This window comes from Centroberyx gerrardi, chromosome 18 (assembly GCF_048128805.1).
Source record: "Centroberyx gerrardi isolate f3 chromosome 18, fCenGer3.hap1.cur.20231027, whole genome shotgun sequence".
NCBI classification, from domain to species: domain Eukaryota; kingdom Metazoa; phylum Chordata; class Actinopteri; order Beryciformes; family Berycidae; genus Centroberyx; species Centroberyx gerrardi.
In genome coordinates, this window is record NC_136014.1 from 2,935,165 (window position 1) to 2,948,708 (window position 13,544).

At 41.0% G+C, this 13,544-nt stretch overlaps 1 protein-coding gene across 1 annotated transcript in view; it reads right to left on the reverse strand.

Annotated features, from left to right (window-relative positions):
- Positions 1-314: 314 nt before the first annotated feature.
- ift172 (intraflagellar transport 172) overlaps positions 315-13,544 on the reverse strand; it is a 70,738-nt gene continuing 57,508 nt past the window's right edge. Inside the window, exons 35-48 of the mRNA XM_071910549.2 lie at positions 12,231-12,360; positions 11,753-11,851; positions 11,320-11,429; positions 10,676-10,739; positions 9,880-9,966; positions 9,591-9,707; positions 8,907-9,017; positions 8,464-8,583; positions 7,529-7,624; positions 5,950-6,009; positions 4,957-5,055; positions 4,340-4,493; positions 3,327-3,418; positions 315-1,381 (exon numbers count right to left, since the gene is read on the reverse strand). Coding sequence (XP_071766650.2) covers positions 1,292-1,381; positions 3,327-3,418; positions 4,340-4,493; positions 4,957-5,055; positions 5,950-6,009; positions 7,529-7,624; positions 8,464-8,583; positions 8,907-9,017; positions 9,591-9,707; positions 9,880-9,966; positions 10,676-10,739; positions 11,320-11,429; positions 11,753-11,851; positions 12,231-12,360 — 1,429 coding nt within the window. The 3' untranslated portion in view covers positions 315-1,291. The remainder of the gene's footprint in view (positions 1,382-3,326; positions 3,419-4,339; positions 4,494-4,956; positions 5,056-5,949; positions 6,010-7,528; positions 7,625-8,463; positions 8,584-8,906; positions 9,018-9,590; positions 9,708-9,879; positions 9,967-10,675; positions 10,740-11,319; positions 11,430-11,752; positions 11,852-12,230; positions 12,361-13,544) is intronic.

Below are 13,544 nucleotides of genomic sequence, written 5' to 3' on the forward strand. Positions count from 1 at the left end.
ATACACCCTATCTACCTAATGAACCTAATTTACCTCATGAACCTAATGTACCTAATCTACCCAATCTACCTAATGGCACTGTTTACCTGTGCTGCCATGTAAAGAGACATTTGGAAATGTACAATATGTACATGCAGTAGGCCTGCAAACAATTTGACATCTTTTAGCTTGATGTAGACCCTGGATTTGCTAATACCAACAGTTACATACCGGAAGGGCATTAAAAACAGCAGTCAGGAGGAAAATGTTCAAAATTAATTTTTATTTTAACTTTACTATGAAAAATACATTCCATATCAAACAAACCAAGGCATGGTCAGAGATTGTCCATCATGTTTTTCACATTATATCTAGTTCTTACTGCTTTTGGAAAGTTGAAACACACATACATAGAAAAAACAGAAAGATTAGATATAATAGATTCTGCACATCAAATAGTACTTCTAATGGTGAATACAGTACCAGTCGGATCTATAAAGTATGATAATATTCTGAAGCAAAAAGGCCTTTGTTAAAATCTCTGACAGAACACTTTGGTTTTCATCCAGTAACGTCATCCTGAGAAAAAGTCCTACTGATGAGAGAGACAGACAGAAAGAATGTATGTTTGTGGAGAGAGAGGGATGACGCAGGAGAACTAACAAGGGAAAACAACAGAGCGGAGGAATGTGTGTTTCCATGGCGACACCTCGGGATCAGCTGACCAATAGGAGGCCATCTAGGACTAAAATAGCATGCTAGCACAGCAGGTCAATGAAACGTTGTGTGTTTTTGTTACTGACGGACCGACATTAAGCGCCGGAGTCACTTCATGTCCAGGTCTGTCGATGAGGAATGACGCTGAACAGTTTCATACACAAACTAAGAGTCAAATAATATGGGTTACTGAAGGCTAATATGACACTGATATTTTTGGATTTTAAGATGTTCATATTCAAAATCTTTAAATTTGACAATTTTCATGCCAAAAAAAGTTCCAGAAAATTAAGAATATTCAGTGTTTCCCTAGAATTTTATTCTTAGCATGAATTCTTGGATAACAATATTGGCCCGATATAGTCCTTTAAGTAAAAATGGGATCTGGTCCAGTCAGTGTCGTCCAGCTCTAATACGATGGATATGATGCAGTTTGATTGATTGCAGTGACGGACCACCAGAAGGAGGAAGAAGAGAGGAGGAAGATGGATGGATGGATTAAATATTTGAAAGCCTGGGGCAAAGGCGTTAGCATGTGATAAAAAAGAGATGAAGTAGGAGGGCTGGAGTGTGCGTGTTTGTATGTGTGTGTGTCTCAGTGGAAGGAGAATCCGGAGGCGGGCAGACCGCCGCACCATTGGCTGATGAACTTCAGGACGTCCTGGCACTCTGGACTGTGAGTGGTCTGCAGGGGGGGAGACAGACACATGCAACAGCCAATCACAAAACACATGTGGGAGGTACATATAAAAGTGTATATGTTTGTGTGTGTGTGTGAGTGTGTATGTGTGTGTGTTACAAGTAAAGGTGATGTAATGATGGTCCACTCTGCTGATCGCACATGTAAAATCCAAATCACTGATACTGGGAGAGATGATGAAACTCAGTGAAATTAGTTTGGCTTTTGTTAGCGAGGCCTCAGAGAACCTCCTCTCACTCCGTATTCTAACCTTTGTGTATGTGTGTGTGTGGGTAATGGTGTGATCAAAGGTGTGGATCAATTATGAATCAAACGTGTCTTTGGTTTCATGATAGGAGAGTCAGCGTGTGGGAATCTAATTCTAAATATTAACACTAAAACAAAAATCCATATGGAGACATTTTATATTCACATGCTGCCCCTTCCACTTTGAAGCTACTGGATGCAGTTTGCCACAGTGCCTAGTTTAAAACCAACCATAAAGGAACTGCAGCAGATATAGCTCACTTTTCCTAAGTAGAGTTGATTGTATTAGTGTGAATAGTGTGATATCGGAGCCTACAAAAAATTCCCTCGTCGTACTTGTAATTACCACTAGGAGGTTGATATGAATGTTTTTTTCATCTCATATTTATGGGAACGTGGCATTATTAGTTACATTTCACACGCCATTGTGATTTCTGTCAAAAAGTTGGCTGAAGGGAAATGTATTGCATTATATTTATCTAGAAGGTTCCCTGTACCTCACATCTCTACTGTCTTTTAAATCCAGTAATGATGCTACCAGATCACTGTGCACCTTGTTAATGTAACAGACTGCAAATCACTTTAGTAGACATGAAATTAAAAAAAAACCGTTTACCTTTTATGTTTGTCCTTGTATGTTGTTGCCTGTTTGACTGAATTGTATTGTGAATTTTTATGCATGTTTTTTTGTTCTCAGGTCTCTCTTGAAAAACACATCTAGATCTCAATGAGACTACTTGATTACATAAAGGGTCAATGAAAGAAAAATGAATGGCATAACCTTGGATACTATAAAACTGAACATGAAAATGTTTCAAAGTGAGAAACAAGACTAGAGATCACCTCAACTGAAGTGATGTGGTTTGATAGTGTTCAGCTATAGAGGAGTGATGTAGTGTACAGCTACAGAGGAGTGATGTAGTGTACAGCTACAGAGGAGTGATGTAGTTTGATAGTGTCCAGCTACAGAGGAGTGATGTAGTTTGATAGTGTTCAGCTACAGAGGAGTGATGTAGTTTGACAGTGTACAGCTACAGAGGAGTGATGTAGTTTGATAGTGTACAGCTACAGAGTGATATAGTTTGATAGTGTTCAGCTATAGAGTGATGTAGTTTGATAGTGTTCAGCTACAGAGGAGTGATGTAGTTTGATAGTGTTCAGCTATAGAGGAGTGATGTAGTTTGATAGTGTACAGCTACAGAGGAGTGATGTAGTTTGATAGTGTACAGCTACAGAGGAGTGATGTAGCACTCTGACTGCCCTGACTTATGACCTTATGAAGACCACAAAACTTTTAATTTCCCACCTCTGATCCATTCAGAAAAAAAGTATTTGCTGTAAACAAGCATCGTCCACCACTTTGAAAGCAGCTGGGCAGCAGTCATGCCTGCTATCTGGAATGACTTTAAACTGGAGACTGAAAGCAGTCAAACAGCTGTTTGGAAGGGTGGCAGCAGCAGAGCTGATTACAATACTACTAATTTAACCAGGCACTTGAAAAACTAGTACAACAACTTCGCACAGATAGCGGCTCAGAAGAAGACCAAGCGCTGAAATACGAGATAAATTACCCCACACATGGATTTTCTACCCTAAAACTCTACCTGAACCATAACATCAAGGGACAGTCCAGCTTTGAAAGAGTTGCTCTTTTTGCGAGGAGAAATCTGTCTGTCTGTCTCACCTTAGTGGCCATAAGGAATTTGTTCCAGTCGTCCTTGTTGGCTGCCTTCCCCGGGGCTCTGAACTCCATCTTATTCCTCAGCACAGGGTAGCCTGGGGAGTGGGGGTGGGAGGGTTGCAGAGGGTGGAATATACTGTCAGTGTGTGTGTGTGTGCGTGAGTGTGTGCGCTTTCATTCAAGGCAAGGCGGGAAATTAACGCCTGCCAGTAGCCAATTCAACTGCGGCCAATTTTGACTGGTAAGTGGCTGGTGAATGTGTCAATGTATTTTTTTTCACACCATATATAATTCATTTTTTGTATATATTTTCATTCATTTTTGAGTGTAGCCTACCTGTGTGACAGGGAAAGAGTGTTTCACGCTCACAGTTGAGCTTTTTTTACATTGAAAACTTGATATCCTTATATAAACATATGATTGACCATATCCCAGTTATGTTCCAGCAAATTGGATTATACTATCGCTTGGAATGCACAGGTTGTCTATGCTCTACAAAAACATGCCCCCATTTAAGTAATCCAGGCAAAACGGTGTGAAAACAGGGAGTCCCAATTTAGTTGCTACCGCTTTGTGTAGAGCCTGTTTGATACAGAACCAGTGTGTTGCTTTGATTTGATTGGCTCACGATCAGAGAGCGTGTACAGTGGCCAGGAGGGACAAAGTATGAGAACAGGCAAACACCAAAGACTAATTTTACCAGTATTTGGTGCTTGACAGGTGGTCATTTGAGACCTTGACAGTAACTCTTATTTATCATACTTTCATTCATAGGTTTCCACTTCATATGTTCTTGAAACATTGGAATTGTTGCATGTGTTATGTTTAATACCCCGGATTGCTATACTCTTCAATTTTTCTTCGCTATTTTTCTGTTGCAACGAACCCATTTCCCCACAGGGATTATTAAAGTTTCATCTGATCTTATTTGAATTTTGGAATCCACCAGCTTTGATGAAGTTTGAAACAGAATAGTAGAGCGTGTGAGTGTGTGTGTGTGTGTGTGTGTGTCTTACCGGTGAGGATGCAGGGCAGAGAGCGGATACCGGTGTTGGCGGCCAGCAGTGAGGCTTCGTATGAGTTCCTCTCGTCGCGCGGCAGAACCTGCTCCACCCGCTGGTCCATGGACACCGTCAGCACCCAGTCACGGATCTGCTCCCGCTGGGCGTCCTGAGACACACACACGCACACACACACACACACACACACACACACACACACACACACACACACACACACACACACAGCATGTATATTTTACAGCATTATCCAGCATAACTGAAAATAGGGTAAATGTTATGAAATAATCCAATATCTAATCCAGGGTATCTGCAGGTTTCAGAAAGCTACATTTCAGACTTTATAAGAGCTTCTGGAGTTGGATTTAAGATCAATTTAACAACTAAAATTAAGAAACAAAGCCTATTTCTGATTGCACATAGCTAATGAAACTATGAAACTATACGAATGAATGAAACTACAATGAGTTCAATAAGAAGTCAGTGTTCAGTTCAGTGTTTCCTGCAGAATTGTATTCTTGTCAGGGTGGAAAAGCCTCTGAAACAGCATTTAGAGCATCATGGGACACCATCACATCATCATGCGTGTTTAGTGGGTGGAGTCGACGTCTTACGGTGACATGGAGTTTGGTGGGAACTGGAACCTCGAAGGGAATGTCAGTGTCCTGGAAGTCAGAGTGGTCCAGAGTGTCCAGGGTACCCTCATCAATGCCCTGGACACACACACACACACACACACACACACACACACACACACACAGAGTAATATCCATCAGTAATATTCCTTTTTGGAGAGTAATAGCCGTTCTACAAAGTAAACAAAAAAAGATAAAGTTGACAGCAAAAGCAATGAAACCAAGGTAAGAAATACAAAAACAGAAAGAATCATAAAAGTAAATCATAAAAGGGAGACAAATTTAAAAAGTCAGCCAGACTTAACCAGCCAATAGGAACCTCTGATCTGGCTTGTATGGGGTTAAAAGGTGAAAGTCAATTGCGAAATTAACAGGTAACCAATACAAGGATGATGTGATCTGGTCTTTTCGTTCCTAGCTGCTGCATTTTTACTGAGGCAGGAATACAGAGAGTTGCAGTATCTAACCATGCGTTCACACTGCAAGCAAAACAATCAAACAAGTCACTGGAAGTCCATTCATTTCCTATAGAGCTGAGCGACCGGGGAAACTTGGCCGATGTGCGGACGATCAACACGCTTGTCGGCTGAGAAACGTTGGCCATGGATGAACTTTTCACCCTCATCAGCCAATCAACAGCCGTTATTCCTTGTTTCCCTAACGACGGAATTTTGTTTCATGAAAGTCTGGCATCTGTCGGCCATCTTTGATTTCATTACAACAGAGATTTCAATAGTCTAAAAGTTTACTTGTGCATAGGAGATGCAGCGTGTGCCACCCTGGTGAAAGTGAAGGATTACGTACATCTGTTTGGCTCAGTGAAATTTGACGTAGTTTTTTCATTATAGACCTCTCCGACTTTTGTAGGGAGAATTCAACCAATACAACAAAAGATGGGAGTAGCTAGACTGTTCATTTCGTTGTCTAGTCCCTTGTCTAGTCCCAGAGGAGAGCAGGGATTGGTTAACTCACATCAGACAGATCCAGGAAGTGGTTGAGGAAGATGAAAGCCATGTTCTCCCAGCCAATCACCTGCCGGAAGGAGAGGAATAACATAGAGAAATAATGTAGAGTATTATTAGTACACAACAGAGGTGTGACCAAGTCAACTTCGCTCAAGTCCCAAGTCAGTCTCAACTCTTGAGGCACAAGTCTCAAGTCAAGTCTCAAGTCTAAATGTAGAACAGCAAGTCAAGTCAGAACAAATCAAGAGTCCAGTATCAATTTAATATCTTCCAGAAAACAAAATGTCAATCAATAAGTCTGCTTATTTCTGGAAGCTGAGATAAACCTGTGATTAACAGACAATACTGTATATCTGTCATAAGACAATATATGAAATATTAGCTCTGTTCCATACAGACATACCACTATACATGAAAACAAAATTCATTTCCCGCCAAGGAGGGAAAAGTTCTACATCCAAAACTTTTTGAGAGAAGCACACTTTGATGTAACAGGAGGCCGACTGGGTTCGTCCCGAAATTCATATTTCAGAGCTCAGGTGCAAATATCGAAAGTGCTGCTGGTTTGGTCAGAAGTTCATTACTTACACCCTCTACACACACACACACACACACACACACACTTTATTTCATCTATCTACAGCTAACAGCAGATTTCCCACGGGACTAGACCACATGTCTCTCTGACTGGTTCCAATATTGAGAACACACATTTTCCACCACTGTTTAGGAGGGTCACTGATCACTTACTGCTAAGATGAGCTGTATTTCTTCATGAAATAATTAGTAATTAGAGTTAGTAAGTCACTACTGGTTATCAATGCACCCAATATACAGATGTACACAGTACAGGGAAGCACCTGCACTTATAGATGTATCTGAATAATAGGTTAAAATAGACAGTAGGGTTTGACCAATGTGGATTTTTGAAGACCAGTACCAATATTTTTGGACTGAAGCTTGCCGATATTCAACATGTTTAAATTTGACTACTTCCTTGACAAAAAAATCAAAAGCATTCCATGTATCCAGGGGATAGAGAGAGAGACACACACATGAGAAAGCAGTCCCTACACAGATAGAGATAGAGAGAGAGAGAGAGAGAGAGAGAGAGAGAGAGAGAGAGAGAGAGAGAGAGAGAGAGAGAGAGAGAGAGCGGAGAGACGCATGACAAAGCGGTCCATACACAGAGAGAGAGAGACGAATGTGAAAGCGATCCTTACACAGAGAGAGAGAGAGAGAGAGAAAGAGCGAGAGAGACATGAGAAAGCGATCCATACACATGCACAGAGAGACAGCGATCCATATAGATTTTCACTTTTTTTTTCATCATCTGATGCAACATGCAGGATAAATAGCCGATATTAGGAAGTGACTGCTTATGCAAATTACTGATTATGTTGCATTGAAAATTAACTCGGTCTCACACACACTCACACTTGACCTTGCCTCAAGGCCCACAAAACTAAATGGCCTAAGTGTGAAAGTATCAGATTGTAAAAGTGAATGAGTATAGACACTCAGCAGATGTAAACGGAAGTGGCAGCAGAAGTACTGTGGCTCTTCCTGTGTGTCAGTGGACCCACCCTGCAGGCCATGCCGGCCTCGTAGAAAGCCTTGTCGGCTGGAACCAGCTCAGTGTGACGCAGCAGAGACACAGACAGCTTGGCCGCCACGCTCACCTGGAAATAAAAACACAGCGCAACACTGAAGAGTCTCATTCTAAAATGAGTTATCCACAATTCAAATCAAGGCAACAATCAACATGTGGCCGCCAACCTATGATACAGCCCCCTTTGGACCAGTCAGTAAAAAAATATCTGTCTTATATTATGTTGTGGAACAATACAAATACATTTTGTAAGGCCATTTGGATTGTCTACTAGTCTTTTCTTTTTGGAATATTGTTTGATTTTACAAATGATGCACTCATCCTTGGGCCAATCAGTAAATAAATGAAAAAGCCTTAAGTGTGGAAAAGTCCAATGTGGTTTATGTTGATGGTCCAGACAACAAATTTATAGAGCAAAGATAGCTACATATATGCTTCAAATTTCATGACATACAAATTTGCAGTGTGAGAGATCTGACTGGTTATTAATTTTTTTTAATTTTGACCTGCAATTGTAACGCTCCCCTTTGGCCAAATCAGTGTAATTTGGAAATGCTGGAACACAGTGGTGAGATGCATCATTCCCCAATTTCATCTCAATCAAATCAGCAAAATATTTGCTAACAAAAAAGTTAAAGAAATTATGGTACTTTTAAAGTAAGTCTTTGGCTGACAAATTGCTAACACTTTTACAGATGGGCTTCTCTATATTTTAGAGATACTGAATGATGAGCTTCAGGTCATGATTGTTCTTCTCAAAATCATTATATTGTGTTTTGGAACTGAACTCAAATATTGTATGTAGGCAGGTACTGTATGTCAATGTCGCTATTGTTTTTATGCTCACACACTCACTCACAATTTTATGTGTGTGTGTATGTGTGTGTGTGTGTGTGTGTGTGTGTGTACCAGCTGGTCTACTCCTTTAGCAGCGGATCGCGTGGCGTAGTAGTGAGTGATCAGCAGCATCTGTTCAAACTCTTCGTGGGCCGGTGAGTTGGCCTCGGCAGACTTGGACACATTCTCACACTGAAAACACACAAACACACAACACATAACACAAGCATGACTGTCAATAGGGCTAGACATATACTGTATGGGGGCGGTATTGTGCTTTTATTAAAAATGGGATCTGGTCTAGTCACTGTCATCCACCTCTGAAAGCTACGATGGATATGATGCAGTTTGACTGATTACATATTTATTGTAGAATTGTAGTGGTTAATCTATGCCACATCTCTGCTGGTAAATATTTTACTTATTTACTTCATACAGAATGACTAAGGTCTATCTCTGCTTCCATCATATTCACCCTCTTCCCTTCCAGTATACCATAGGTAATTTTGCTTTACCAGCAGCAGCAGGACATCGCGGAGGTCGGCCCACATGCGGTAAGACTCTGGTCCATCAGTCGCAGGCATGTTCAGAAGGTCCAGGAAGAGACGCTTGTAGATGTTGAAGTTCTGGGGGAAACAGGCGGAAACACATTTAGAAGCTCCACCTCTCTATAGAGGCTTTGCAGTTGTGTCACGAATCTCCTCGCAACCACGGCTGGCACCATCATGGAGGTCCGCTGGAGAACTGGCTGTGCACAAATCATGTCTAAACATATAACAACAAGGCTAGCAAAAGAGATGCGTGTGTTACTGTGACACAGTAAACTGTCTTGTCTTTAGTCCTAGTCTCCAAAACAGTTGTAGTTTGAGAAGAGGCAGCTCAGTTAACCTGAATCTGTCTTTGTTAGCTAGCTAACTAGCTGGCAAGCTACTTTAGCAAAGCAACCAATGTTAATTAACACCTAAGTAGCACAAAAGTGGACTATCATGGGTATTGTAGCTTTTATACAACGTCTACCAACGCATGTGAACTGTAGGAGAACTCTGCTTCAAAGTAGTGTACATATATAAGAATAAAAAACAAGTGAAAGCAAGAAACTTTTCTCCTTGGTTTCCTGACTACTTAGCATCGCAACCACCCTGTTTTCATCAATTAGTACTTATAGTGTGTGTATGTGTGTGTGTGTGTGGTGTGTGTACCTGAGGGTTGGGCGGTGCTCCATGCTGTACATAGAGCTGCAGGGCCTTCAGAGCGTCTTCCTCCTTGATGAGGTGAGTGGCATACAGAGCGACGTACTTATGGAGGATCTTAAAGTTCTGCCAACACACAACACAGAAACTATGAGACACACGGACACAACCATGGTGAAAAGCTGCTGATGACATGTTTTCATAACTAGGACTCCGACTACATGATATTAAGGCCATAGACCCCTAACAGAGAATATGAAATATGATGTGAGACAAATTCTGTTTAGTAGTCCTGTACCTGTTTAGACGCTGTGTCCAGACATTTCTCCCACTGGCCTCTCTCTGCATACATGTCCAGGGCCGCCATCACATCCACGCCTACCAGCTGGACACACAATCATATTCAATTAAGAAAGACCTTTTAGTAGGCTTGGGCGATATTCAAAATGTAATATTGTGATACTGTCCCACCGAAATATCGCAATATACGTTTACATCAAATTTCTAGGCTATAATAATTATTATTATTATTATTAACAGCCTATAAATTTGATCTTACTATTCAAGCATTGGAGGAAACAATGGTCATTTGGTATAATTTGCTCATTCATGCTATTTCCAGAAAAATGGTATTCGATATTGCGGGAATTCAATATTATCGAATATCGCGATTATTGCGTGAATATCGCGATATTCGATAATATCAAATATTGACCCAAGCCTACCTTTTAGCCTTGTAAAATGTAGAATGAAAAAAAATAAAAAATAAAAAAAAACGAGTCCATTCCCAGCTTTTGCAAAGTGACATTTCAATCCTAAATGGATCTTTTGCTTCATTTTTTTTTGTCATAAGACATTTTCATAGTAAAAGCTGCACTATGCAATCTTCACACATTGGTGGTGCCAAACAGCAGCGAGAGGTAAGACTTCATATTATTTTGTAGACTTCAATGCACAGGAATCCTCCATGTGCTGAGGACTTAGACTGAGAAGAGGCTTGCATATGTAAAACCAGGAAGTCTCACGATATGCTGATGATGTGCGCATTTTCCCTTGTTCAGCCCAAACATATTACTATCTTTAAGGCTACTTACAGAGTCCACTTTGCCTTGGTTCTTGAGGTGGTCTTTGTATTTCTGGTCGACGTAGCCTTCATACCTACCAGGAACAAGAGGCGGGCATAGTGGGTTAGATATGGTGCAAAGGAAGATTAAATCAACCCCCATTTTTCTGAACTATCAACTATTCATAGTATTGTTATAAGGTTATATGTATGTTCTGTTAATATGGTGCAGCATCAAAAATACCTAGTAGTGATATGATACAGATATTTTTGGATTGAAGCTGATAGTCAATATTTTGTACCAATATTCAACATCTTTAAATCTCAACAATTTCATGTCAGATTATGTTTAAAATGACAAACATTCAGTGTTTCCCCCAGAATTTTATTTGTTAGGGTGGAAAAGCCTCTGAAACAGCATTTACACCATGGGACACTGAAACTCTCCATTGAAACCATCAGAACCTTCAATCCAAAAAATATCAGCTATCAAACACTAAGTGTGTGCATGCTTGTGTGTGTATGTCCTTGGATCCAATGTTATGCATGTTTGTGTGCTTTGACTTTGGATTCGGCATTAGTGCCTGTCCTTGCCACCGATAATTCACCAACGATGGTGCACTTCTTTGTGTGTGTGTGTGTGTGCTTGCGTGCGTGCTCCCCCCCCTTTAAAACCTTGGCTCCAGCTCCTTGGCGACTCTCTTGGCTTTGTTCCACTCCTCACCCTCAATAAAAACGTCAATGGCCTCCTTAATAAGGTCCAGGTTCAGGTAGAGCTCTGCAGCCTTCACCACAGAACCACAAAACACAAAGAGAGAAAGAAAAAAGAGGTGAATAAAAACACTCATTGGATATCAAAAGAAGAGGCTGAAGATGACAGACTCAGGAGGATGACTTAAATTAAAATCATGCAGCAATTTAGAACTACTTCAACGCTTCAAATCTTAAAAAAAAAAACTTTTTTTGGGGGGATTGCTGATAATTGATGCAAACACTACACTGTGTGTGTGTGTGTGTGTGCTGCACTTTGGAGCTGTGTGAGACAAGGTCCAACAGAGAGAGAAAGTGCGATCTGTGTGTGTGTGTGTGTGTGTGTGTGTTCACTCACAGCGCTGTACTTCCTAAGCTGTGTGAGGCGCGGTCCAACCGTCTGGATCACTTCCACTGCTCTCTCTCCACTGAGGAACTTGATGGACAGTTCTGCTGCCTGGAGACAGGACACACACACACACACACACATACACACACACACACACAGCCATATGTCAAACAGTACACTTACAGGACACACAAGGTTTACACTCTCCACCTGGCATTTACTGTGCTGGGCGCAAAAACGTATTTCAAAAGAAATGACAAAGTATAATTTCCAGAGGCAGAATGGGGTAGAATTATAAGGAATGGGAAGAAAACGTCAAGAGAATTACCAACAACACTAATACAATGTAAAAGGTGCTATGTGTATGTTAACATCAATAAATCATTACCACATAAATTTTGAGATATTAGTATAATTACCAGAGACAAATGAGACAATCTGCAAATGTTAATCTAGTAAAGGCAGTCAGAGGTGAGGTGGCTTTTACCTTCATCCAGCACTTCTCCATTAGAGGTGTGTTGGAGCCGTCCTTCACCTTGAGGTAAAACTCTACAGCCCGGGAGTATTCCCCCGACTGTTCCCACTCCTTAGCCTGATCCACCAGGCCCTCCACGCCACTGAACAAACACACACACACACACACACACACACACACACACACACCATCACCAACACAGACCGGCAAGGAGACACACAGACAAACTGGACAATTAGGTACATACATGAGACAGCATTTATAGGGTAACTTCGGTATTAAACACAGACCGGATCAAGCGAAAGGTAAAGAAAAACGTTTCATTTCTCTGTAGGGTCCTTTCCATAATGTTGTCAGACACTTATAATAACAATCTGAGCCTGTCAGTGGCAAAAACAAGCACTTTTAGTGGACGTACATTGACGGTGGGATTTGCCCCGTCGGATTACATTGCAGCTCGTTTCGCGGCTGCCGGCTGAAGCGATCTCGCTCAACACTGGACCAATTTCAAAAATTGTTGTCCCCTTTAGTCAGTTAGACACAAAAAGATGGGAAAATAGGGTCCAGGTTGAAAAATACCGAAGTTACCCTTTAAGTGCTACATGGCATTAGCACTGTGTCAAGTATGAAACAAGGCAAACAGGGAACAATAAACAATGACCTGCATTTGTAGCGCTCCCCATGGGACAATCCCAAAATGGTGGAATGCAGTGGTGAGATGCATCATTCTCCCAAGTTCTGTCAAAATCTGATCAGTGGTGTCTGAGATATCACGTCAGGAGACTGTGATGTGACTATGATGTAAAATTCGATGACTTTTCCATGACTTTCCATAACTAAGTAAGAGCGCTTCCATGACCAAAACATTTTCTTCCTTCCTGGTTTGTTAAAGTTGTTTTTTCTAAAGGCGTGAACACTCTGGTTTCTGCAACAGTTGGGCTGAAAACCACCATTTAGTGCAATGAATGTGGGGAAACAAGTTGGAAAATATATTCTGCTTCATTCCTGTAAAGCCAGAAGTGGGGACTCGAGTCACAGTTTTAATTGCTTGAGACTTGACTTGATACATGAAGAGAAGACTTGAGACTTGACTTGACTTGGGTTCTGGTGACTTGGGACTTGACTCTGACTTGTACTTTGATGACTTGAAAAGGTTTCTAAAGTCTTGACTTGAGATCTTGTGTTTGTGTAAATGACTGACTAAATGACTTGAAAGTGATGAGATTTGTTCCAGCAGACGACAGACTTTAAATTCTGTTTTTTGAATTTGTATGGAATGATTGAATTTATTGAAGTTGAAACTGATTATAGAAATCAAACTCATGA